The sequence below is a fragment of the Chrysoperla carnea genome, chromosome 5 (genome assembly GCF_905475395.1).
Source record: "Chrysoperla carnea chromosome 5, inChrCarn1.1, whole genome shotgun sequence".
In the NCBI taxonomy this organism is placed as follows: domain Eukaryota; kingdom Metazoa; phylum Arthropoda; class Insecta; order Neuroptera; family Chrysopidae; genus Chrysoperla; species Chrysoperla carnea.
Genome location: NC_058341.1, coordinates 12,999,287 through 13,027,100, shown reverse-complemented (window position 1 = coordinate 13,027,100; position 27,814 = coordinate 12,999,287). Strand labels below are relative to the sequence as shown.

The window sequence follows — 27,814 nt, the reverse complement described above, 5'->3', positions numbered from 1 at the left end:
TTTTTTAATTAAATTTAATACACTGTTATTTAGGACGGGCTGTCAATTTTTTTTTAAATACACTGGCAATTTTACTCATTATTTACGGAAAAAGGCATTAATTAATACGGAAAAACATTAATAAGGTCTCCAAACGTCTGAATGTTTATTCGAACTATTAATTTTACCCCCAGCACTATTATTACTATTCTTTTGAGTTACACTTGACGCTATCGGTGGTGTAGCAATTTTTTCTGTTGAAGTCACATTATCGTCATTTTTTTGTTTCACTAATGTCACAACCGCTTTGCGACCCCTGTGAACCGATAAGTTTATACCTGCACTTTCTGTTGATTTTAGCTTATTTTCATCAATATCTTTGTCACCGTTGCTATCAGTTACTTGGTTTTCAATTGAAGGTGATTGTACTGGCCTTGATAAGAAAGTTGGATGACGTAGTTGTAACCAAGACCAATCTGGAGAAGGATATAAATGGGAATAGATCCATTGACTGGGTGGAGGAAGAAGAGGAGTATTTAAGAATAGTGATGCCGCTAAAGCGTTATTGAATAAATGTGAACTATGAATGCTTTGTGGAGCTAAAACACCCTGTATATTCGTGGCAGCAGGTGGTTGTGGCGATGGGGTTGGGGAACCGGTTACGGATATGTCATCTTCTGGAGGTGATAAAGGTGCTGTAGTTGTTGTTAGTAACCCAGACGCTGATGTTGCAATGTCTTGGCGGGGATCTCCACCTACCGATGGGGATGATTTCGGTGATGTTGTACTATGTGGATTACAATTGATAGTGATTGGTCCTAGGGATGCCGTTGAAGATGTAGTAGGCTCTGTAACAAAAATCATGTTTCAGTACAAAGCAAAAAACGTAAGTGAGTGTACGAACTTACCTGCAGCTATTCTCGGTGATGTGTCTAAAGGTCTATCTAATGCGGCAAACATATGTTCCCTCCACATATGCGCTTGTGTCGTGATATGATGACTTGGATGATGTGCATGAGCAGGATGATGTGGGTGGGCTGGCAGTAGTGCATGGCCAGGTGGATAACCCGGTGGACGTCCCCATTCGGCACCGGAACCTGGTGGACCTGGTAGACCGGCTAAATGATGAGCCAAACCTGGAAACAAATAAATTCATGATTTGTGAAATACTGTAAGTGAAAGTCATTTTTGTTGCTTGAGGTAATTGTCAAGTATTTTGTATTAAGTTTTTAACTTATTAAGGTTTTAACTTTAATTTAAATAGTTTTTTTTTAATTTCCACAGTCAAGTTTTGGAGAAATCTATGAAAACATATCATCCATCTACCGTTTTTCCATAGGACGAATGTTAAATATGCCTACTTTTGAAGTCATTTATTTATATCCTTAATAGCATAAAATTATCTTTCTAATAAGCCAGTTTCATTCATATTAAAAATATTTTTTTTAATTTATTAGTAATTTATTATAATAATAAGGTCAGGGCGCTGCAGTTAAATCTCCTCTCCTTAAAACTTTCGAAAGCATTTCAATTATGCATCAAAGAAATAAATATTTTTCATCCTTTTATTAGCATGACGGATAATTTTCATAAAAACTAGTTTTCTTTATTTCAAAAATCGTTAAAGTAATACTCTTCACCTAGACATACACATAGCATCCCATACATGGACAACATTTAAAATAAAACTATAATTCCATCTTTCTCAAGCATACAGCATCCAGGGCATTATTAGCAAAGCACATCTATGCTGCATCTTTTCTTCCCAACTACCAGCATACACACACTCATACAGTGGAATACTTAGTAAAATATTATCACTAAGTACATGGCTTGTATAATATCAAAAACTACAGTCAACCAAATGAAATAATCAGTATGATTATATACTAGAAAATATAGATATAGTTTAATATGGACAAGCACAAGTTATGTTATTGAATAGGTGGGGATGCCTCAAACCTGATTGGTGCGCCGCAACGCGTCACCTCAAGTCGAACTTCTAACCTTCTGAGTCTTCTACATATATCTATATATACATATTGTGCGCTTTCTATACTTGTATTTTCGTCACCACTATGTCTAACCTTTATTATACCAAAATAGGGTACTAAAGGTAGAAAAGGTACGATATATACAATTTAAATTAATACTTATGAGACATGCAGAGAGAAGAAATACTCTTTATGGAAAATTATTATGGAAAGTGTTAGGATTATCATTTATATTTGTTAGTTAGTAAAATCGTTTATATTCCGTAATTAGATCAACATTTTCTTCCTTCCTTAAAATTAAGAGAAAAAAGTTTTTCCTTCTGAATACGATACCCGTTCTTGTATTAATTATTATAAAGCTATATAGCTACTTCTTCTTGTTTTCAAGTTTCGAAGGTGTAAAATAATTTAATTCAATTATTTCTACAAAAAAAAGATGGTATTTTACAAACTATATATTTAAGGTTGTTCGGACATTAAGGTAACGCATAGATAAAAATCTAAAATGTTGATATTTTATTAATTGATAAATCATACCTATAAAATAATATGTTGAAAACATCTGGAGAAAGGTGTTCATGTCACTAATCATTAAAAATTGTAATTTTAACATATTGTGAGTACCAAATTTTGAGAATGAACGAATAAATTTTCTATAATGTTCCTTCACCTTCTATGGATTAAAAAGTAAAAAGCTTCTATTTTTATAAATTAAATCGCGTACATCATACGTAGTGTCCTGTACGATCAACCTTAAGCCAATTTAAACTCGCTCCCTATGATCGGATAGATTTATATGGTAAGTAGTTAGACCCTTCTTAAAGACCCTTCTCGAATAAAGTCCATATTTTTCTAGTAAATTTTTGAGATTTACCTCATAACAAGGTTTTTGAATATTGCATTTCACTGAAGTAGCTAATATAGTTGACTTTTCCAAAAATATTACAAATACCTTCTTCGAATTTCCTCATTAATCGGAGGTTTCTCGTAGTAAGATTACAAATAGTACTAGTCTTCGAAAGTATTATACTGTATCTGTGTCCCGAAAAAGCCTGAAATAATGTAATGAAGTTAAGACTAGTGTATCTATGGATTCGTGAAGGAATTTTGTACTATATTATTGTTCTGAAAGAGCCTACAATTGTGAATTCAGTTTAGTTTTCGCAAACAACGTTCAAACACACATTTAGTGTTTGAAAATTTTAGCAGACACTGCAAAACGTAATAGTATAATAACATGTTCATTCGATTTTCGAGGGGAAATTTTTCAAGTTTCTATCAAAATGTTATAATTATACATAAAATACCGATTCTATTGGAATTATTTTCAATTACTAGATAAAGTATAGAATAAAAATATTATATGATGTACGTTCTAAAATTATTTTAACTTTTCAGTTAACAAAACCAAATTAATGCAAATTAATAGCAATTTTATTGAATTTATAATATTATAATTTATTAATGCATTGTATATTTATATACTTGGTAGGCTCAAAGATCGAAAAAACTCATTATGCAAAAAAAAACTCAACGCATTATGGTTTACTTAAAATATCCACAACATGAAAGACATTATACCACTTTTGAACAGGATAAGTAAAAGAGCGTTATGGCAAGTACAGATTGGCCATAGATCGCAATTTGTTTCGTTATTTCCATGATATATGGACCAAAAAGAACCTAGTCCTCTTGCCTTGGATTATATATATCATCTCTTTTTTTTATAACGAAAATGATGTCGCGGTCAAATATCACGCAAGCCAAGCCACGACACCAATTTTGCTTTATAGACTGTCTATTCTTTCTACTACGCGTTATGACTGTTTTTATAAATAACACAGCTTGAACTTCATGATAGGGTTGTTTTAATGAACTGATAATGCACTTCGTTTTTGTTTAATGAGCGTTTTCAGTCGTTGATCCTAATATACACTTATTACATATATTATATAGGTATATAATGTTTTATAAATTTTAAAATATACATTTTCAAATACATTATACAAACAATTTATTGATTTTAGAATTATAATTCAATTTATTGCTACTAGTTTTATACTAATAATGGGTATCTAATTTTAATTTTGTAAACAATAAATGATTGTAATTTTAATAAACTATTGATTTTATTATAAATAGGGAATACCGAACACAACATTGATAAAAAATAAAAATTTATAATTTATTATGTATACATATATTTATAGTCCTCGCATTATATGTCAAATTTATCTATAATTTGTATTTGTATTTTAGATTTATTGTAAATAATAGAGTTTTTAACTTTTTTCTATTAAAAATATATAAAATTGTTAAGACATAAGTTGTTTCAACTTACGAATTTAAAGGAGGTAATTATAGCCAATCTGTGTTTGTATTTATTTTCGAACCCTAATCTATTCTTGGGTTTTAAAGAACATACAATCCGTCACAGTAATAATCGCTTCGCTATTATTTAATACTATTTCTTAGTATTAATCTGGTAAGCAACTCTATGTTTCATTTTCTGTATTCGTTTTTCAGTATATTTTGTTTAATGAATGCTACATTAATTTAATTACCATATTGTCTCTGGAAATAATAATAATTATCCAAAAATAAAGTTTTTTAGTTCTAATAAAACTTCAAAGTCAAGAATTCCACGTATTCTGTAAATAAGACGGCATTTAAAATAGTTAGATGCAGTTAAAATAATGATAAACAGGTATTTTCTAAAGAAAGAAAACTTTTCTTAATTTGACTAGTGGGGAACTTAAGACTTCTTCATAAATTACGACAAGACTTCTTCATAAATTACGACAAGAAAATTTTTTGAAAATACTATATACACCAAAACCTTTGACTAAAAGAGAACAACGTCAATATTGGTCCGTTGAGAAGCAACGATATCGCAGTAAAATCATTAAAGGCTTAATACTAATTTTAAGATTCCACTCCTAAACAAATCGACAAAATTAATAATTAATAATAGACCAGTATACAAAAACGTATACAATGTTTAAACAAATTTCGTTCAACATTTCACCAAAGCAACATATTTTACAAGCTTCATGTTAGAATATTCTTCAAATTTTTAACTAAACACTTGAATTAAGCCTGCTTAAAAGTTAAATTAGAATTCGAAAATAGAAAAGCTCTTTAAAAAAAAAACGATAACTAGATCCCAAAAACTATTTTTAATCAAAAATAGGGCATACAAAAAGAAGCAACTGTTTTATTAAGAGTGTTAGAAGGTGTTAAATTTTAAATGATACAATTATCAACCTATTGTATGCTATAATTAAAATGACAGTGAATAAATAAATACCATCTTATATAAAACAGTACACAGTATGTTGGTATTACACATAATACGGTTAAAATACAGAGGGGAGAGAAGTCTTCTAGCAGCTCTTTATTCGAGCTATATAGATGAAAAGGGTTTTAATAGTTCGTTAGTTCTATGTAGAAAAGATGAATATAGAATAAAGTAAATAACAAAATACACGCATTATTACTTATAAAAGTGAACAAATAAACAAACAAACAAGGCATATGGTAGCAGAGCGTAATAGTGGCATACTGTATTTAATGCTGCCGCAAGAACTTTGAAAATCGAGGTTATATAACAATTAGCTACGAGAGATAGCGATGATAAGAAGACTCCTGATTTTCGATAAATATCCACGAAACATGATACCATTGTCTACAAGACCTGCGATTAATTTTTATATAATCTCCTAAGGTAATAGGCCTAGTCCTAAGCGTAGGCAGTTATTTTAAAATGGCCGGGTTGGAATTATAAGGGCCTGTAATCTTGTTGAAACTGTTTAAAAATATTAAAATTGATGAATATTCATTGAAGATATTTTAATAAGATGATAATTGAATAAAAAACTAATCATGACTCGCGGCAACACTACTTGTGTTTTAGTGAATTAAACAACACAAAAAACATTGCCGCTGTTCCACGATTTTATATATTAAATGTGTTTTCTACCTTCTCATATTGTGTACTTATTATTATCATGATTATAAAGGTGGTAAGTGAATACCTTAAATGACATTTACCTCATTTATAACAAGAGTGAATCACCTTAAGAATATAATATGGGTTTGTATGCATAAATTTGTGGAACACATTTAAGATTGGATTATTTCGGATTTGTTCGTTTTACATTTATGTTAACATACACATATGTACTTGTATACAATGCTGATTTATTCAGTATTACGAGAACTTGAAAAAACTTTCATATTTGATTTTCGGTTTGACGAAAAATTCTAATTTTGATTGAGAAAAAATTGATTGGTGAAAATGTACCTCAATCATGCTTCATGATTAATACGTCTAACAATTTGGCATTTTTTTTATAAACTAGAAGATATTCAAATAAACCTATTTTGATAAATATTCCATAAAATGTCTTCCACCAATAATGTTCTTGAAAGCTACCCTAGTATTTTTTACTTTTCATCGCGATACTTACTTTGTATTTGGTTCTAATAATAAATCTTAAAATTTATAATTTCAAGAATAGATTTTGGACAAATTGGAGCTCTAGTAACACTAAGCTAAGGTAGTTCCATTAAGCTTTTCCATTGAAAAATTTTGATCTTGTAGAAATGGCTTAATTTCTATCCTGCATAACTAAATGATGTCATTTTAACTAGTAAATTTTTCTGATAAAAGTATTCCATAAAATATTTTGAAGTTGATTTTAGTATAATGATATTTGATTGATTGATTTTATGACAGTTCTTTTTGATTTAACTGGCTGTTTAAGTTCAAGTTATTTTGTTACAAAATTGTTCTTAGATCATCACAAATGTTGATTTTCGTCTTTATTTATCTTTTTTCGTCAAAATTGAGTTCATCAATTACATAAACTATTTTTTGTTTCTTAGAAGGTTTCAATTTTGACTGATACTGCGTTTCGATAAAGTTTATGATCATTCTTGCTTTGTTTGCGTATTTATCTGTAACTATGAATTTTCCCTTGATGAAATTTACTGTACACAGCATTTGTCTAAAAACGAAATGAAAAAGTAAACTTCCCACTAAACTTCCCAAATCAAAAATTTAATTTGAAATTTTTGTAACCCACCCAAAATCAAGGACGTTTTCAATACAGTTCTTCGTTTGAACGTTGGTTAAATAAAGTTTGTTTTTAATTAGGTTTAATGACAAACCGATTAACAACGGATTGAAGATAAGGAGCTCTTTTTCTAGTTGTGTAGTTATGGTTCTATTCTTAAAGTAAAATTTCATTCGTTGAGATATAAGAAAATTTACTGTTTTTAAACAATTTTTCTACAAACGAGAATACACGAAGTAATTCATTTTACTCGTGGCATCTAGAATATTATTTGTAAACCCTTTCTTTACAGTCATAGTCTCAACAACAACAACATTAGTTTTGTTCCATATTATTAAGAGGGTTTTATACATACATACATACATACACTGCTGCCATGGAAGTATAAACACATAATCTCACCCCTTATTACTCCACATAGTTCGCGTGTATTTATACTCTACACACCATCACATATACATACTATTTCTATAGACACAAGAGTACCATAATATAACCCTTTCTTCTTAAAGATAAATGTCATTTTGTGTGCCTCATTAGAAAGATTTTGTTACACAATATATATACTCACTCATACTCTTACACCTTATACATAGACACAAAGTGGGATATAAAAATCATCTTTGTAGAAAATAATATCGGTAATATCCTTATTAACATAAACATTAAGGATTAGTTGTTAACAAAGTTTTTTTTTTTTTAATTCCTTTTTTTTTTACTTCTTTAATAGCTACTGACTGACGACTATCAATTGAAATCATAAAAAAATAGATTTTGTAATGTAAATATTCCAGTGGTACTTTAAATGTTAAGTACGGAGATTATAAAAGGATATAAAGTCGATATAATATTTGTACCAAGTATTAAATATTTTAATGGTATTTTTAGATTTCGTACCCATTATAAAAATAACAAAGGGTTTCACCTTAGAATATCCAAGAGTAAATAACGGGAATTTCGGTGCAAGAACGAGCTGTAATTGAATATCGACTAATTGTAGTAGAAAATAGAAATTTTTGGTATTTTTATTATGAAACAAAAGTTTTACATTTGTTTCAAATTTTTGAGTAGGTATTTTATATCAGTCAAAGTCTCCCATAAATGATACTTTTAATAGATTTTTCTATCGCAACACGTTATATATAAGGTGTCCGAGAAGTTACGGACGGCCTTTGTGCATCAAGTAGAAAATAGGATTCTAAGACATAGTCCTCTTCCACTTTGATCTAAATCACCTCCACTCTCCGAACACTTTCAAACACATACACGCCAGTGTAATGTTGCAGCTCTTGCGTCTCAATCTCGTAGTTTCTCACTATTTCCCTTCTCGCCTCACTGTCTTTCCACTGTAACACGCTTCTGATTGGCTGTCTATTATACATGCATCAGATCAAAAAATGGAAGAGAGCTTTTCGTCTTAGAATATTATTTTCTACCTAATGCAACAATGCGTTCGTTATTTCTGAAACACCCTGTATACCACTTTTCATATGAGGACGAGCCTTTAAAATTCAAAGGTTGAACGCATATTACAGTATTTTCATTTGAACAAATGAAAAATTGGTTAAGATGATTTAAGAAAACGCTTTCGAAAAACAATGCTTGTAATCTAGAACATTGGCTATTACTTTTGGAAAGCAGGAAGAATACATGTTTATTTTTCAGGAATAATTGTTTAAATGTAATAATTTACCACTTCTTATTTTCATACATACCCCGCTTAAAAGACGGATAGACGTCAAAATCGAAATTTGAAAAAACATCCCACTATTCCAGTGTTGTCTTCATTGTGCAACAATTCATTAAAAAAAATGTTAACTCAAATACAAAGAAGTTTACAGTACTTAATTGGCGAGAAAGAATTCTATGTCAAATATATGGAACTAAAATACAAGACATGATTAAATTGCCAACTCCAAACAAGATCATTAAAAACAAAGATTTTTTTTATTTTTATCCAATCCTTTATTGAATACAAATAATAAAAAAACAAACATTTGTAACTTTAAAGTAAAATACACATAAAAATGTATTAGTTAATTGCCCTCGCACAATCAACTTCTTCTTGTTACAAAAGTAAGAAGATTTTTATTTTTAATTCTATTTTAAAAGCACAACACGAGGCAATTGCAATAATACATTTTATTTTCTACGTTTTTTTTTTGTCTTATTTTTATATATTTGTTTGTTTTTTTAATACATGTTATAGGACTAGAGCCAGGCGTTGTATTTGTCAATCATTATGGAACGGCACGAAAAGGCAATAGAGATACTTCTCATAATAATTTCAAAAACTAAAAAGCAGGCTTTATTGCACAAAAAAGTGGATACTAATTTTAAATGTAACTTAAATTCAAATCGTGGGATGGTCGATATCTGTCAAATCACATGTAGTTTAAAGAATGCCTGTAGAGAGCAACCCCCGCTTTGAATTTTATATTACATTTAAAATTGCTATCCACTTTTTGGTGCAATAAAGTGTGCTTTTTAGTTTAAATTATAATTATTATTTGATCGGTTAAATTTAAAAAAAATGAATGGACGTGGATAGCTATCGACCTGACGATCTTCCGCATGAGAAACGAGTATAAAATGCCCATCGCCATCCGATATCAAACACCGTTGAGAGGACTATCAAAATGTCAAGCCTGGCCGCAATATAGCTGCCCAACTTGACATTTAATCTTGAATTTTAACACCTTTTCGGTTAACTACTTGCTCTCTTTTAACACTTTTTCTTTCAGCCACTTCGCTAGAGCTGTCTTCGGTGGGTATGTCAAGTCTAGCAACGATATTTCAGTCAGTCTGTCGTCGCGACGCTCAGTTTTGACATTCTACTCTTAAGCACTGCTTCATTGATCTGTAAAATTAATATTAATGTGGGAAAAATCACTCCAGAAAATGATCGATTATCTTCAGGCTCATGATTTTTATTCCTTAACTAGGTTTCCTGAAAGAGAATTTCCTTGTTACGAAAACTTTCTTAAAGGAAAAAGTTTTTACACTTAATCTTGACAAAAGCTTCTGTCGTTTTCTCAAATTATCAGCAAATTTCAAGTCTGGTCCTAGAGCTATTCAGAGAATGAGATAGATAGAAACAAACAACAGTTAGATTTATTTATGTTCGTCGTTTGTTTGTTATACGGATTAGATTGGATTAAAAGTTCATTTTTCTTTCTGTAACGAATTAGGTTAGTCCTTATTTTTATACTTGCTTGTTTGTTTTATATTAGTTTTTTTTTTGCCATCGATGTTGTTTTCTTAGAATGTGTTTTTTGGTGAATATTTCATTTCGACTTCATTCTAGAGGTATTTATTTTCATGCTTATACTTATTAGTTTTGTAATTTATACTCAAAACAGGTTTTTATGAAAATTTATTAAGTGTAAAAACATTCTTACATTAATGTGAATTTTTCTCTGTTTTTGGACTTCGTGTTGATCTCTGAGACCGAAGAACGAAATCTTGCTTAACACCTTCTTAGGTTCCGAGAAGGTGTAATAAAAGTTATAGTAAAGTTATGGGAACAAAGATGGCAAAATTTGGTTTTTTATATTACTTGTATACAAGAATTTTACACGTATGACCTATGGAGTGGAGTCACAATAGACTTCTGTTGAAATTAAAAAATTTTATTTCCTTTAGGCATAGGACAGTAATTTTTATAATAATTTTAAATTCAAAACATGAATTTTTGGGTATGCCAGATCGAGAATTCCTTTGACGAGTCAACATTGAGTTTTTTTCGCGGTAAGAATATTTCCTTTCAAAACTTACATATTTGAGCTCAAAATTTTTTTTTTTTAAATTACTCCTTTAATAGATTCTAATGTTCCCTTTCGGTTGAAAGCGGAATTAAACTTTTTCTAGTAGTAAACGATAATGAATTTTCCTCTAAATTGGTAAAATTTATCAACTCGAAATGTATCATCCTTCTATTAAATAACACAGAGGGGTAAGTGTTAAATTTTATCACACAGAACATAATATAGGAGAGAGGCAATGTTTTTGTAACGATGTTGTAATAGAGTTAGGTTTATTCGAGGTGTAGATAAAGTTACACACGTTATCGATAGTAAGGATAGTAAAGTGTATGATATGAAGATAAAGTTTACTACGATACGATCGAGAGAGTACTATAACTCAATTATACACCGTTCAGAAAGTCCTATCTCTCTACCTTCTGTCTCTAACATGTTATCATCACCAGATTGTACTGACAGTTATCATCTTCTAGATACTATGATGCTTGTAGTGTATTGTAAATAAATTTTTAACACAAATTTTAGTTTTCGGTATGATGTGGATATAATTTTCTTAGAGATATGTAAATTATTCTAGAATATTCTAAATTTAATTAGAAATTGGTTCTGAACAAAAATTTAAAATCGTCAGTTGACGGTTATTTCAAAGAAAATCGTATAAAAGATCAAAAAGTTATTATCCGAACGACAAAAGTGGGCAGCACCATTTTTCTGGAAAATAAATCACAAATCTTAACTTTCATCTAAAGTTGCGATGAAAATTATTTTATCACACACTTACAAAATCGAATCTTTAAAGTTGTATGTTGTCTTTTTGGTACTCTTGTGGTATAAAATAGAAAAAGAGATGAAATTTTAAAGTCAGAATGTGCAATCGGTGGATATTATTCGAGGAACATTAAGAATGTAATTTTGAGTAAAAATATTACGAGTGTAAAACGATTTTTTAATTTTTTTAAGTACGCTTTAACCAAAATATGTCTTGAATCTACCTTATTATCAGGAAATTGTAAGAAACATCCAAATTCCTTGGGTTTTTACGTTTTTGAACTCAATAGCATTCTCAAAATATGTATTGGCAGAATTTTGACTAATGATTGTCGATAATGCCTGTGTGAGTTTTCTAGATGAAATATAAGTTTTCGATATTATAAGAAGATCCTTGTTTTTGTATAAGTATGTCTGTCCATGTATTTTCTAATATTCTAAGCAACAAAAATCATTAATTTTGAAAATGTCATATAAATAAATCGTGAACAAGTAGGCTTCACCCTAATATAACTATTACATAAACTTTGTCCACAATTTTTATCACTTTAAGATTGATGGTTTCCGATCCCTATAAAATGATTATAATTTTCATGTTTTACATAAGTTTTCTTTTTTATTAACAAAACAATAAATTACGTTTTTCGGCTTCATTTACCTATATTTATTTATATTTGGGGTAATTTTGATTGGATGCAGTGTTTCTGAGATATCGCAATATTTGGATCGTTTTTAGTCATAATCTCAAAAACCCTTCAACCAGTTATCAAATGCACCCGATTTTTGTATTTTTTGTGTCAAAATTACCCTATATACTGAGTTTTATCAAAATTGGAGATTAAAAAAATGTCTCGATGAGTGAGGGCTATAACGTGATAATCTTTGTGATTTTTAAGGGAGAAATTGCCCAACAAATCCAGCGGGTAGCTGCTAGTAATATATAATCCTGTGTTACAACTGCCATTCAAGATGAATAGCATTAACTATCCTAATTTTTTTTTTTAATACCTTCACTAAAATCATTCCAAGTGTAAGTGGTATCGTACATAACTCGAAATAAGAATAATATTGTAACGTCACATGTGAAGTATTTACACAATTTCCAAAATGCTACAAACATTTCTACCAATTTCTACCTTTACCTAAACACAAACCTAAATACATATGTTCTATTTAAACACACCAAGAGTGTGATGTTTATACATTTGTATACATTCATACATCTACATTCTACGTATACGTAGATATACGTTCATACGTAGTACCATATAGAGGTAATGATTTAGGTCGATGTATTTTCTCACAAAAGCAATTTGTAGGCGGAAGGGTGTCATTAGTTAGATGTCAAGAACACGCGCGCGGCATATATGTACATAATACACATATGTAATGGGAGTTTGGAAAATATAAAGAATTGTGCAAAGAGTTGAGTATGAAAGATATGAAAAATGAGATCTGTGAACCGATTTGACATCATAACATCATCAATCAATTTTCATTTTTTTTAAATAACTGCTAAAAATTAGCCACTTGAGAAAAAGGAAGATTCTTATGAGGAATTATTTAGCTCAGGAATCGCTAACGAATGATAGGTAAGTATATTAACTTTAAACGTATTTTTCTCGAATCGTAGTTTTAGAAAACGGTTTCTACGATTCTGAAAAACTATTTTTTCGGTCGACTATAATCGTTACGTAATTTGTTGAAAAAGGCTAAAAAAATTCTGTCATAGGTGTTCATAAAATCACCTAATTAGTCCATTCCCGGTTTCCGTCCGTCCGTCCGTCTGTGGACACGATAACTCAAAAACGAAAAAAGATATCGAGCTGCAATTTTTACAGCGTACTCAGGACGTAAAAAGTGAGGTCAAGTTCGTAAATGAGCATCATAGGTCAATTGAGTCTTGGGTCCGTATAAAATAAAATAAAAACAATGTGAGTTTTGTGTGTAAAAAACTGATTGATTACCCCTTTTATATTATTCCATCTTCAATATTTTTTAAAGTCTCTGTATAGTGTATGAAGTTACGAACATTTAGAAAATTACTATCCAAATTCATCAACTTGAAAGTCACAGAGTACCTTTACATACACTTTTGTATACGTATGTAAGTGAAGAGCATTATTTGTTCTAACACATATTTGTTTGTGTAAATTATATATTTTTATAACAGGATGTTTCTCAAAAATTTGGAAAAATATTTGGATCGTTTTTGTTAATTATCTCAAAAACTATTCGACCAGTCAACAAATGCACCCGATTTTTGTACTTTTCGGGTCAAAATTACCTTATATACTGAGTTTTATCGAAATTGGAGATAAAAAAACATTTTTAGATTTTTTGCAATTTTTTTAAGGGGTACCCCTTTGAAAAAATCGAGAAAATCGGCAAAAAAAAATCTGATCTGGAATTTGATGAAACTCGGTAGATGGGGTAATTTTGATCCAAAAAGTATAAAAATCAGGTAAATTTAATGATTGGATGCAAAGTTTCTGAAATATCGCAGTTTTCGGATCAATTTTAGTCATTATCTCAAAAAATGTTCGACCAATCAACAAATACACCCGATTTTTGTAATTTTTGGGTCAAAATTACCTTTTATACTGAGTTTTATCGAAATTGGAGATAAAAAACATTTTTCGATTTTTTGCAATTTTTTTAAGGGGTACCCCTTTGAAAAAATCGAGAAAAACGCCAAAAAATATTTTGTTCTGGAATTTGATGAAACTCGGTGGATGGGGTAATTTTGATCCAAAAAGTATAAAAATCAGGTTAATTTAATGATTGGATGCAAAGTTTCTGAAATATCGCAGTTTTCGGATCAATTTTAGTCATTATCTCAAAAAATATTCGACCAATCAACAAATATACCCGATTTTTGTAATTTTTGGGTCAAAATTACCTTATATACTGAGTTTTATCGAAATTGGAGATAAAAAAAATTTTTGGTTTTTTTGCAATTTTTCTAAAGGGTACCCTTTTGAAAAAATCGAGAAAATCGAAAAAAAGAAGTACCCCTTAAGAAAATCGTGAAAATTCAACAAACAATTTTTACTCCAAATCTCACGAAATCGTCGATTTGGGCTTATTAAAAGCATGGCAAAATTATTCCTCCGGATAAAATGCTATCCAAATTATGAATTTCGAGAAATGGATTTCAATAGCTTCAAATATCCTGAAATATTTGCTTAGTGTTCTCCATATTTGAAAAGAAAAGCACGCTGTATATTCGTCAAACTAACTGTATAGTGAAGTTTATGTATGAATAAATACATACATGTCTTAAAAATAACTTAAAATGTTTCAGAAAACTATTTCTAAACATTTTAGAAACTAAATTAATGAATATTTATTATCTACGCTTTTAAACTTTTGGAATTAAAAGGATTTAAAAAAAAAATTAAAACATAGTAGTAGTAAGACTTTTAAGTACGGATCAAATATATTTTTCTAGAAGCTTAAAACTTCGTTTATATTATGGTAGTGAAAAGAATTTGTATCTTGTATTATTAAAAATAGACGATATGCACAAATAGTTAGACGAATAAACATTCTCTGCCATCTAGTAACAAGAGCATGAACTATTACTATCGTTATTAAGGGTGAAATATATGGCTTCAATTATAATTATAATTATAGTGAGATAATTTTGTCATTCTATTTCAGGCTAATGTCACACGAGCGTCAATTTAAACACACATATTTTCCGCCCATGGTCTTAATCGTAGGTACATTTTTTAGAATTAAATATTAATCTATAGAAAAAAAACCATCTTTTCACTTTGTCCGTCTTGGCGGACGAAAATTGTCTTTTTAATTAATATTATCGAAAATTTATGAATTCATTCAACATTTAATATTCACAACATGTCATCATTCAATTTTTAATAATTAACTGCATAAATTAAATAAAACCCTTCGTCAAATTTTTTTCAAAAAGTTCTTTTCAAAATTATTTATATCAAAAGTTCAGATTTTTACTTATACGTTGCTTAAATATCCGATTTACCTTATAGGAAATTTATCAATAAATTTTCATAAAACTTACCACTTAATTTAAACGGTAATGAGCCGGTAAGATGTTCAGGAACAAATGGTCGTGGTCCAAACGCAAACGGATGGAAGCCTTGATGTCGGGTTTTCGATCTAGGTTCCCTTGGACCATCTACAGTAACTTTGATTGCCTTGTTGTATGTTGCAACTTGCGGTGGACTCGTTGATACGATGATTGTTAAGGTGAAACTTTTCCCTGAAAATAAAAATAGTTAATTACAAAAATTCTAATTTTATTTAATAAAAAAAAATTGTTTCAAGCGAATGGAGTATTTAAAATTATTTTTATAAAATTTGACCGTTTTAAAAGCTACAAGAAAAAAACACTTAAAATTCGGCATTTTTCGGGGGTTTATTTAAATTTTGTGTAATTCACTTATTTTAATTTATCTGCTTAATAGAATATACATTTTCAGCCAATGCTCAATGTTGTTTGAAGTGTCAAAACTTCGATCTCCTTAAAATAAAATTAATATTCAATTCGGTAAGTAGAGTGCAAGATTTCTCCAAACCATAATAGAGGCATTATAAATTTAATTTGGCATATTAACGACCATCACAAAAAAACCAACAGTTTTATTGGCTCATATGATGATTGTCACCCAAAGATCTCCGAAAAAACAAAAGAAACTCAATAAAAAAAATAAATGAAAACAAAACTAAATATATTGGAATACATATTATTTTATTCGATTTGATTTTATTACCATCGAAATAAGAATTCGAGGGAGGGTGGAATGGATAAAACAATTTGAATGATTGCCAGAACAGAAAAGTCATTAATATTTTCCACATATATATTGTATATAGAAATAATATAATCTCTTTGTTTTTCCGCACAAACACAATACATTTATAACATAAATACAGCAATGAAAAGTTACAACACAGAGAATGTTTTAAAATAGGCAACAACACACCAAGTGTGGGTAACCAAAGATCAAGTTTAGCGGCAGAGAAAATATAACACAAAAGTGATATAAAAAAAATCCAGTGGTATTTTTATTTGTGGCACAGTCGTTACAAAGCGGTGTAGATGGAAATTGTTTCTTCAATTTTATATATAAATGTGTTTTCTATGTATGTATATTTTAAATATTATGTACAGAATGATACAAAGATACTTTTTTCCAAACTCTAGCCATGAGTAAGTTTCACCCAAAAGAAGATTCAAATATAAAGTCAGAGATATAGATTTCATGATATTTTCCAATTATTAAGTTTTAAAGCCAAAATGTTCAACTTATATTGAACCAATCATCCTCTGCTTTAGTTTTTGACCTCGTGGGAAAATGCCACGATCGTAATTTTCATTGCCCCGATTGTAGCTCTTTACAAATTATACAGCGAAATAATAGAAATAATAGGAGATCGGAAGAAATTTCTGATGATGAATTCTCTATATGAATGAACGTTTGATATGAACGTTTAATTCGTAATTAAACAATGAGGAAGATATCCACTAGTGACGTCATACGCGGGTATTGCCATAGAGATTACATATAAAACTTTGTTTTTCTAAAAGGAAATGAGCAGCCTTTGAATGCAATATTTGATTGCTTACAATTTCTTCGTTTTTAAAATCAATTTTAATTTCACTTTCAAATTTTGTCATGGTATCAAGTATAGTTTTACATTTTTATGGCTAATATTTCCAATTCAACATCAAGATTATCCTCTTTTGTTTCGATATCCGTTTCTCCGCGATTTGACAACTGATTCTAACAAATTTAGTTAAAACAAAACGAAAATTAAGGATACAATTTTTTCAATTGCGACTTAATTTCTAGTCATTCGTAAATCTAAACCTTTGGAAAAGTTGGATGAGTAAAAAAACACCCCACTTATGAACGTCTGAAAGTCTGTTTGAAGGAAAAATCTTCTGTAAAGAGATGCTTTTTTAACGCATGCCTCTACACAGCCTTCAATGCACAAGCATTTCAAGATTTCTTTGATATTTCAACTCTAACAACTTTTTTCTTAGTTCTTCCTGTATTTAATATATGTATAGTCTACCAAATGTTAAGAATTCTTGGCGTTTATACGAAAACTCCTTTATGTACGAAAAACTCATAAATTAAATTATTAGTATTGTATTTGCTTATACATAGTCTACAACGATAAATTGATATGTTTTACTGTACAGAAAATAAATTGAGGAAAATAGAAATTCTTACATGTTTTTGGAAAATTTTTTTAACTAAAAAACCTCACTATATGTTGCGGATAACTTTAGTATCCATTTTCAGCAGAACGCTTTTAACTTATTTAGCAAACTATAAAATTGTTATACTGTAATTCGTTTGGAGGACTGTTCCAATAGTGAAGTCGATCGCCAAATTTGCTGCCATATTAGCAAGAAGGGCGAAAATGGATTTTCCGTGGAATCATAACTTTTCACTTCGGTATTATTTCTAATACTTGAATGAAATCCACTCTTTATTCAAGATTCAAATAGTTACAAAAGTGAAATTTACAAAATTTATAAAACCCCCGACGACGCACTTGAAACATAGCTAAGAACACCACACACACATAGCGGTCAAACTTATAACACCCTCTTGTTTAGTTCGGGGGTTAAAAATCATCTGAATCGTATTTTTAACTAAAATAATTCAGTTGTGTTTCATTTCTTAGCTTCACGAAGATGAAGACAAATCAATTTTCTACTAAAAAAGTATAAGTTTACTAAAATTAAAAATTTTTATAGGATATTCTTGAAACGAAATAAACATTCCCTCAAATATGAATTATTTCAACATTATGAATATTTCAGGACAATTTTTTTCCATTCTACAGGGATAAAAAAATATTCAAGAAAACATTACAAACATACATTTCTATAAAAGAAAATTCTATAATAATTATATTTTTCCGCAAGATTTCATTTTCAAACGTTTTGAAATATTAATGATATTTCTCTCATATTGTGGGCTTGGTTTTTCTTCTTGTATAGCAGCAATAATATGAGATGTTTTGGTTAGTTTTTATGTTTTTCAATTAAATTTATTATTAACGTATAAATATTTTTCTTCGTTTTATATCTATCTACCCGATGTTATTTCAATTTTTCTTGAATTGTAAAATAGTATAAAAAAAACGTCGAGAAAAACTCAGTGAAAACTGTAAAAGTGTAATATTAAATTCATAGAAATTTCTTTAATGTCATGGTAATAGCAGTAAACCATAAAGTAATTTATTAGCTATCTTTAAAAAAACGTGAAACTAAGTTTCGTTAAATTTTGTGCTAATGTTAAAAACGTTTTCTGGTGGCTAAGTTGGTTAAGGCGTATCCAATTCCGTCCGCGATATGCCCAGGGTAGCCCGTTCGATTCCGCCGTCGCAACAAAAATTAATTTAACGAATAGTGGTGATGGGTTGGTGTAGTGCATGGTATATGCATGAAGGAGGTGCACACTAACTGTCTCCTTCGTGGACAGCCAATATAACCTTACCTAGCCTAAAGATGTTTTGAAAATATCTCATAAATTCTTTTGAAAATATCACATAATGTCTTCGTTATGAAGAGTCTGGTTCAATTTTTCACTGGATGGTGAAGCCTTTGATTCGGTTGTTTTAGCTCTTCTTAAACTCGACTATTCGACCTACCAATGCAATTTGTCAGTAAAGCCAAGTTCGATATTGGGAAAAATTTTTCGCCGAACAAAAACATTCGAATTTAGTGCTGAGTAAAGTATAGGTTTAAAAAGTAATCCTTAAGTTGGTGTTTATTGTTTTTACTTGGAGTAAAATTTACTGATAAATAAGAATGTATATGAGAAGGTTTCTATTATTAAAAAGGCAGCCTCCTAGATAATGCCAATATAATTCTTACAAATTAAGATATAAAAATGTTTTTAGAGTTTAACATAAATAGCTAGAAGTACTTGTTGAAGGCTATAATCTTTGATAACACCGTCGTTCACCCTATCGACAATTTCCATAAGAAATAAATGTATGAATTATAATACAAAAGAATCTGAGATAATCCGTTTATTTATTTAAATCAGTTCAAACAAATGCTACATACACTTAAGGCTCTGTAACTAGAAAATAAATATACACCAGCGATTAGTCTACACGTCGCTGTTTGACAGTCGTGTGAGTGACAATAAAAGTGTACAGATATCTGGCCATCAACTTTTTAAAAATTCCAATGAATTTCATATTAAAAAAAGGTCTTAGATTTAGTCATATTGGAAACTCATTAAAAATTTTGAGTCCAGATATACAGTTGGTGCTTTGATCTGGACGATACTCGTATCAATTGTAAGAATTCCTCCCAAAAACACTTCTAGTTTACTTCGATAATTTATTTTCATTCGCGTATCTTCAAAATATCTAAGCGTCGATTTATGTCATTAAAAAACTGATTTTGAATATAATATGGATAATGGTGTTGCTATTAAAAAAAACGGATATCCTTCAACTTGAACCCAGTACGTGCAATAAAAAATTATCCGAGCTCCATAATGGAGAATACCTTTCTGACGCGAAAAAGATTTTTCCAGAGAAAAAAATTTTTTGTAGTTGCTGTTCATCCTCCAAAGACTAATATTTATACACACTCCACAGTTTTATTTAATAATCTGTTTAAATCGATAAGATGCATATCAGAATAAGTAAGTATAAAATACGACAGCGACCCCTAGCATAATAAAGTAAGAAGAAAATAAGAAAAACACCGGATAAAGTTGATTTTTAAAACCTATTTTTACAATGTTCGACAGATTGCCTAATTATAGTCACATTGGTAATGTTATCGGTAATACTTACGTAAGGGGAGTAAAAAATACTCTACACGATATATAATAAGGAATAATAAAAAAAATATATACGTAAAACTTAAATACATACTGGAAACACACTGGAAAAACGCATATCCCCACCCGCTATGTGATACAATAATAATACTTTATTGCATATACAGAGAGTATCAGGTTCGACGCCTAATGGTATTTTGTTATGCAAAAATTATCGTTACTTGACATGAAAAAATAGACATATCTATTATCTAAGGACGAGCTTCTTCCATCTAATATCCAGATCGAAAATTTTAATCAATTTTTTTCATATCGGTTTTTTTGCAAGCAAACATATATCATTGTTTTCATAATTAAATTATCTTTCTTCTGATATCAATTTCGAATAGTAAGTGTATAGCTTTCTATATCATAGAATATTATACTTAGAGAACGCCTGTAAGTGGAGCAATATGATGAATGAGAGAGAACACTGCCATTGAGTTCCCCTGTGTCCTTGTCATAGTCATATGTCATAATCATATGATGCATAGAGGTTTTGTGTCTCTCCAATAATGTAAACAATATATAGCTAATGACATATAGAATAGACAAGGACACAGAGGAATTCACTGACAGTCTTCCCTCTCATTCGTCATGTCGCAAGTTTTGGACCATGGCGTTCTCTAGTTTAATATTCTATGGTCTATATTGACTAGACTGTTCATATCGTAAGCAAATCACAAAGAGTTGTAATAAAGATATGATTTTGTAAAAAAAACATGGCAATTTTTACTTTTTTGAAACTTTCATACAAGTTTTCCGGCAATCGAAGATTTCGAAATGGATATCGTGAAACTTACACAAAACTTGTTCAATGCTTGAATATGACCAATTAAACTAAGGACTTGAAAATGGGAATTGGAGTTTCCAAAAAGTTATCCCCGAGATATCCTATCAAAATCCTTCTCATTTTATTCAATATTGAAAAAATTTTCAACCCATTTTGAACACAGAAGCCAGGAAATGAAATAAGGAAACCTTACCTTATAGATCATGAATTATCCATCAAAAGTATGGGTAAATTATTCTGGAACATATCGTACTATAATCAAACCCTGCAGGTTTAATATAGTAGCTACTAAAAAAAGGAAGTAAATTCATCCACCTAACTGCATGCCTTTTACTATATTTAAACCTACCTACTACACCTACAATTCCAACCCTAATATACCTAACTACTTGTAGACACATTGCAAACAAATCTGTTTCTGATTGTATTGTTGTTGTTGTTGTTGTTTGTGTTATGTTCATACAGAGGGCGCGAAAAAGTATGGAATGTTTCTGACATTTTTGACAAATGTATATAATAATATACATATATGTTGTATATAGAGGGTTAAATGTGTATATGATATTTTTGAGGGATGAAAATATTATGAAATTTTGATATTTGTAATATAACATAATATATGTATGATAGAAAAGTCCAGTTTAAAAACATTTGAGAAAGCATTCCACGTAATTCTGTCCAGTGATCACAAGACAGTATAATTGACATTTATTTGTTAGAGAGGAGTGTTATTTTTCGAGGTTCGAAACGATAAATTGAAATAACATAATTAAACATATCCTTAATATCCATAAAACTGGCTTTATTGGATAGTGTTATGTGAACAGAATACGACACTTTATAGGATGAGAGAGCCTAAATGACCGAGCGGGCTAAGGCGTGAACAATTATAATTATTGAGGTCTGTGAAATTGATCACATTGTCGTCGCTTGGATAAGAACGAAGTAACCGATTCCACCCACATCATATTAGTGATTACAGCACAACACAGTTTAACACAATATTAGTGATTACAGCATCAAACTATCAAAATCCTCGAAAAATAGCATTTTCATAAACATTTTTAACTGCATTTTACTCTTTAGCGAGAACACTAATCAGAAAGATCTGCTGTAAATAATTTCATCTAAAACCTTTATATAATTGGTGTATTATTCGTTATTAAAATACAATATAAAACCTAGCAAGAGAAAGTCCTGAAGAGACCTAGAATCATGTAAATGAAGAAATTGATTCATTTTGTAATAAACAGGGAGTCCTATTACTAAATCAAATAGTGAATTATAAAATTTGTTTTTCTAACTTTAAACCAAACGAACTATATATACATGGTGGAAGAGCAAATAAGTGATACTTTATATTAACTCTTACATAGTTTGAATCATTTATTTGCGCTTCCACCAAAATTGTAAATCAAGTTGAAAGCCAGACGAATAAGTTGCAAATTACATTTTTTTACTTTCAAATACTCAACAACGTCCTGTATTTAATCAAATCAGTCGGTATTTTATTTGTTTATTTTAAAATATTATTTCTATATTCTTTATTAATAAATATATTTCTATTACACATTGAAATAAGTTTTTATAATATGAATGTCTATGTGATTTCCTGTTAGTGAAGAATATTTTCCCCAGCTTTTTTGTTAAATTTTATTCAATTCTCAGCTAAACAAAGTTTTATCGCCTGAAAACTCAAAAATTACAATATTAAGGTATCCTAGAAATTATATGCCTTTGTTGAGTATAAATTGTTCGTTATCTGTATTTTTTTAAATATTTAATAAATTATAGTTTTAAAATGTGATTAATCAGTTAATTATAATGTAAAATAAAAGCGTTGGGTGCATTCTTTAAATTATCAGATATGGCAGATATAAACCACCCCACGCTTTGATTTTTACATTAATATTAAATTAGTATCCATTTTTTAATTCAGTAAGGCGTGTCTTTTTCTGTTTTTTATAATACAATTATTTATTTTCTTATTTTTAGTCTCACTAAACTAAGATTGTGTACTGTATGGGTAAGATTGGGTTTAAGATAACATTCTTAAAATAATAAAGATAATATTATCTTTATCAATCGTTTACCTTGATATTTCTGAGTCTCTGAGAACTATTCATTCGTAAGATACAGAAGAACAGTTTAGTCCAAAAAATATTCCAATTGAAAATAAGTACAAAAAGTACTTAAACACAACACTTTATGATTCAGGCGTAGGTATATTTTGCAATTGAATTCAAACAAAAAGCTCAAGCATGTGCGAGGTGTTGAAACAATAAAATCTGTCAGTTGTTAATTTCACTTGTATGAATAATAAATTTAAGTTTAAAGTAAACATTGCATTTGTAAACAAAACAATGATTAATTTCTACCTTAATAGTTACCAATATTAAATTTTTTTGTGTTTTCTAAACACGCCACATACTTGTTACATAAAACTTCTCACGTAATGAAACAGTTAGTCTATATTTATTGAGTGTTGTATAATAACTAAGTAAATATGTCAGTTAATATTCTATAAATGCACAATCAAATGCTTTCTACGACTTTCTATCTAATTCTAACTTATTTAAAAATACAGTTACTCATTTTTAAATGTTATTTCGTTATTACGTAGGCTATCATGATAGGTTTATTGACAAAATATTTTTGAAAGAAGGTAAACAAGCTGTTTTTGCATGAATCAAATATTTAAAAATAGTTTGAATCAAAATTGATTTCACAAATTATTTATTCATGAACAATCAAGTATTTTTGTAATGTATCATAGACATGAAATGCAAAAAATGGTTATTTAGAAAATTCAAATATTTCAACTCAGAAATTCGGCATCCTATATCAAATATCTCACCTGTTTGGTTCAGACAAATTATAAGACTTGAAGAATTTTTTTAAAATAGAATACTCAATAGCAATTGAAACGTATAATTCTATTTACAATGAGGGTTTTCGAAAGACTCTTAGTTGTTTTATAAAACCATACTTTGTAATGCATCAAAATAATCTTTTTCTAAAGCCTTGATCACAGATTTTAGTAACTTAGACGACTGGCAAGTAATTTTAACAACTAAAAGTCATTTAAACTTTCAACCATTATTGAGCCGCATATAGATGCAAAGTGGACTAAGATTATTGAACCAAAAAAACGGAGTTCTGTAGTTCAGTCATTTCTAGCAACAAATTTCTCAATACTCAACTAAATTACGAGCATAGTCTGAACAAGAGTTTGTTATTATCAGTAAATGGATATAAAGATTGCATTGGTATTGAAATTCAGTTTCTGCTTCATAAAACTCATCATCGAATTTTCAAGTGGAAAGTATTACCTAATTCAAATTACTTGCTGATTGAAATTCAAGAACGAAAAGAAGCAAAAGACAAAGAGAGAATTTTCTACTGATTCAAGTATTCTTCTTCGTTAAAATTATATAATTGGGAAAAATATTATATTTTTGCCTTTTTATTTAGAAATAATAATAAAAAAATGGAAAAAACAAAATAGAAACAGAATGAATTAATCATTATCTTCTGTGAAACAAAATAAAAATAAGAAATATATCTAAGAAAATGAAAAAATTACAAAAAAAAAGAAGTAAACAATTCATGATTGTCGGCAATATTCCACCCACGTTTATAAAAAATCAACTCACACCATTTGATTAAAATGTTAAGGTTATATGTTGTTGATCTTAAACATTATAATGTGTCGTTATCCACCTTTGCAGACCGTTAACCCATAAGAAATCGAAATTTCAATGGTTTTATCCAAGCCAAACTTCCTACCATTTCTTTGATGCATTTTTTTAATATAAAAGACAGGAATACAAAAATTGGCAAACGAAATAAAAACGGTAAGAGAGATTAAAACATTAAGAGGATTGATAAAAATAATTTAAGTTATGAATAAGAATGAGATTATAATCATGCCACGAGTGTCGAATTTATGGAAATCGAATTTTTTGATTTTCACATTTCGTCGTTTTTCTATACCCTGTATATATTTAATATATATCAAGGTATACTAAGTTTAGTCCCAAAATTATAACGCTTAAAAATATTGATGCTACGAGCAAAATTTGGGTATAGGTGTTCATAAAATCACTAATTATTCGGTTTCCGACTGTCCGCCTGTCCGTCTGCCCACGATAACTCAAAAAGGAGTGCTCAGGACGTTAAAAGTGAAGCTAAGTTCGTAAGCAAGCACTGATGTTCAACACTTTCTATACAGGGGATTTTAACAATTAATTGCTTCAATTGTTTGTTTTCACTTGCTTTCATGTCGTTTAGGTTCAAGAAAAGTCATTGCGACACAAGACGTAGAAAAGAAAGAGTAAAAAAACACTTTATTTTACAACCCACTCGACATTTGCAAACTTCCTGTCATTTCTTGAATGAATTTCTTTTAATATAAACAACAGAAGTACAAAAATTGGAAGATAAAATGAAAACGCCAGAAAAAACTTGCTTTTCATAAATTCGACACTCGATTCTTTTTCTTAATATCAAGTTTGTCTTTATGAATCCCCCAAAATAAGAGACAAAAATAATTATTGAAATTTCGCTACACTATAGGCTCACGGTCTGTTATATAATATAGTATGTACCCCTCATTAGCTGCCCTTAACGAACGTATAAATTTTATTTTTTTAAAACAACCCTTAGAAGTTTTTTCTCCGTTTCTTTTTTGTTTTTTTGCACCCCAAACGTTCTTATTATTAACTACTGCTAATGGTTGAAGAGATCATATTTATTATACATTATATACAATTTGAAAAAGCATTTTTTAAACTGACAACATTGTGCTTTTTTATAATTATTTATTACTGAATCATGAATGTACATATAGATAGATAGAGGAGAGGTGGGTTTTTGAATGGGTGAATGCATTTTTTCCTTTTTATCATTCATATTATAATAACTGTTTGACAATTACCTTTCACAGAGTACTTCTGTTTTTTTTTATTTGTTCCCTCTTATACTTTATGGTAAGTTTTCTTGTTTTTTTCCGGAAAATGTGTCTTTCCGCTATTAATAATAAAAACGGTTTTATTATGAAGGTAGTTTATTAATGAATATATAAAGATTTGTTTTTGGGTTGATAAAAAATATTTTTTATTTCATTTTCTAGAGGGCCTGTAGAGAGTATTTGAACTTTGGCAAATCTTTTGACCATTCAATAATTGCAAGTTCATAGTTTTTGGCATTGCACAAGAGAAGATTTTCAATTTTAGTTAAAAATGGTGGATTGCGAGCTTAACAGTGTAAAATGGACTACTTGAAATTGTATTAATGACATAAATAGTCTGGTTAAACAATATTTCACTTTTTCCGGAGTAATTTTTTAGTTTATATTGGGAAAATTTCCTATTGAAACCTACGATGATTTTTCGTTTAATAGAATGTCTTTCGAAATAAAATACTCAGTCATTTATGTAATTCTGAGTCACAGATGTGCTTTTTATCAGAAGGGAAGTAAAATTAAATTAGTGAACATTGTTTATATTCGTCTTGGGACTAAAATAGCATGATTACACTTATATTAAATACTCATATGAGTACATCAAAATTTATAAAATAAAGCTTTAGTAATTTTGAAGTAAACTAAAGGTTGTCCAAAAATTAATGCAAGATTTGAATTTCACACATTTGCGTAAATTATTTTTTACCGCCCAGATAATATGTTTTAAAAACGTTGAATGTTTTACTTCGGAATTCTTTGAAATCTAAAGCTTATGCAAATAAGATCTCAATTGCAACCACATCATGAGCGAGCAAATTTAAAGCTACATCAACGAAATTAAGCCACATTTATGCAAAATGTTCAATGAAAAGATCGACAAAAAAGTTTATATAAGCCAAAAAAGCCTTGGAAACCTGTATTTTCTACCAAAATTATTTCTTGCGTTAATTTAAAGACATCCTTTATTAAAAAAGACAGAAAAAATTGCATTACCCTTACCTCGTCCGCTTCTTCCAACAAAACGTAAATCATTAAATTTCGCTACTTGATTTTTCATCACCGCCGTACAATTCCGTAATTCAGCACAATAATTTTCATCATTACCCGCTCGTACCGTTACAATTGTTCCATCACCAACATCACCCAAAGCCACAACTTTAAATGCTACCGGTAATGTTTTATTTGAACGCCAATGTGGTGGTAATACTGTACAAACAACATGTGGACATCCGGTACGTACTAATTCACCAGGATGTTCCGCTAATAGACTATCTAAGGTACGTTCGGCTAACATTTCAGCTGTAATATATGTGCTATTATTTTCGTTGTGGGCGGTAGTATGACCACCGCCGGTTGTTGATGATACCTCGTTTGCCAAATGCATTTTTGTTCCTTTTTCATCCAGGTTTTTTTAATAATATTTTTCTCATTTACGGTTGACTCACTTTCTGGTGTTCACCCTCGGTTTGATGTGCTCTATTCGCCTTATTATAGCTCGAACCACAGTTGTTAGTATTTTATATTTTTTTCGTGCAACTCTTCCGTTCGCTTTTTGATATGATATTTTTTCTTTTATATATGTGACAAATAAATTTTTTTTCCCAACAATTGTTA

General features: G+C 29.5%; 1 protein-coding gene across 1 annotated transcript; it reads right to left on the bottom strand.

The window, feature by feature from the left end:
- Positions 1 to 117: 117 nt before the first annotated feature.
- LOC123300527 (runt-related transcription factor 1) lies at positions 118 to 27,584 on the bottom strand. Its single transcript, XM_044883111.1, has 4 exons — positions 27,200 to 27,584; positions 15,635 to 15,835; positions 888 to 1,115; positions 118 to 827 (listed from the first exon to the last, which is right to left on the bottom strand). The coding sequence occupies exons 1-4, from the start codon at positions 27,582 to 27,584 to the stop codon at positions 118 to 120; spliced, it is 1,524 nt and encodes a 507-aa protein (XP_044739046.1).
- Positions 27,585 to 27,814: the final 230 nt, after the last annotated feature.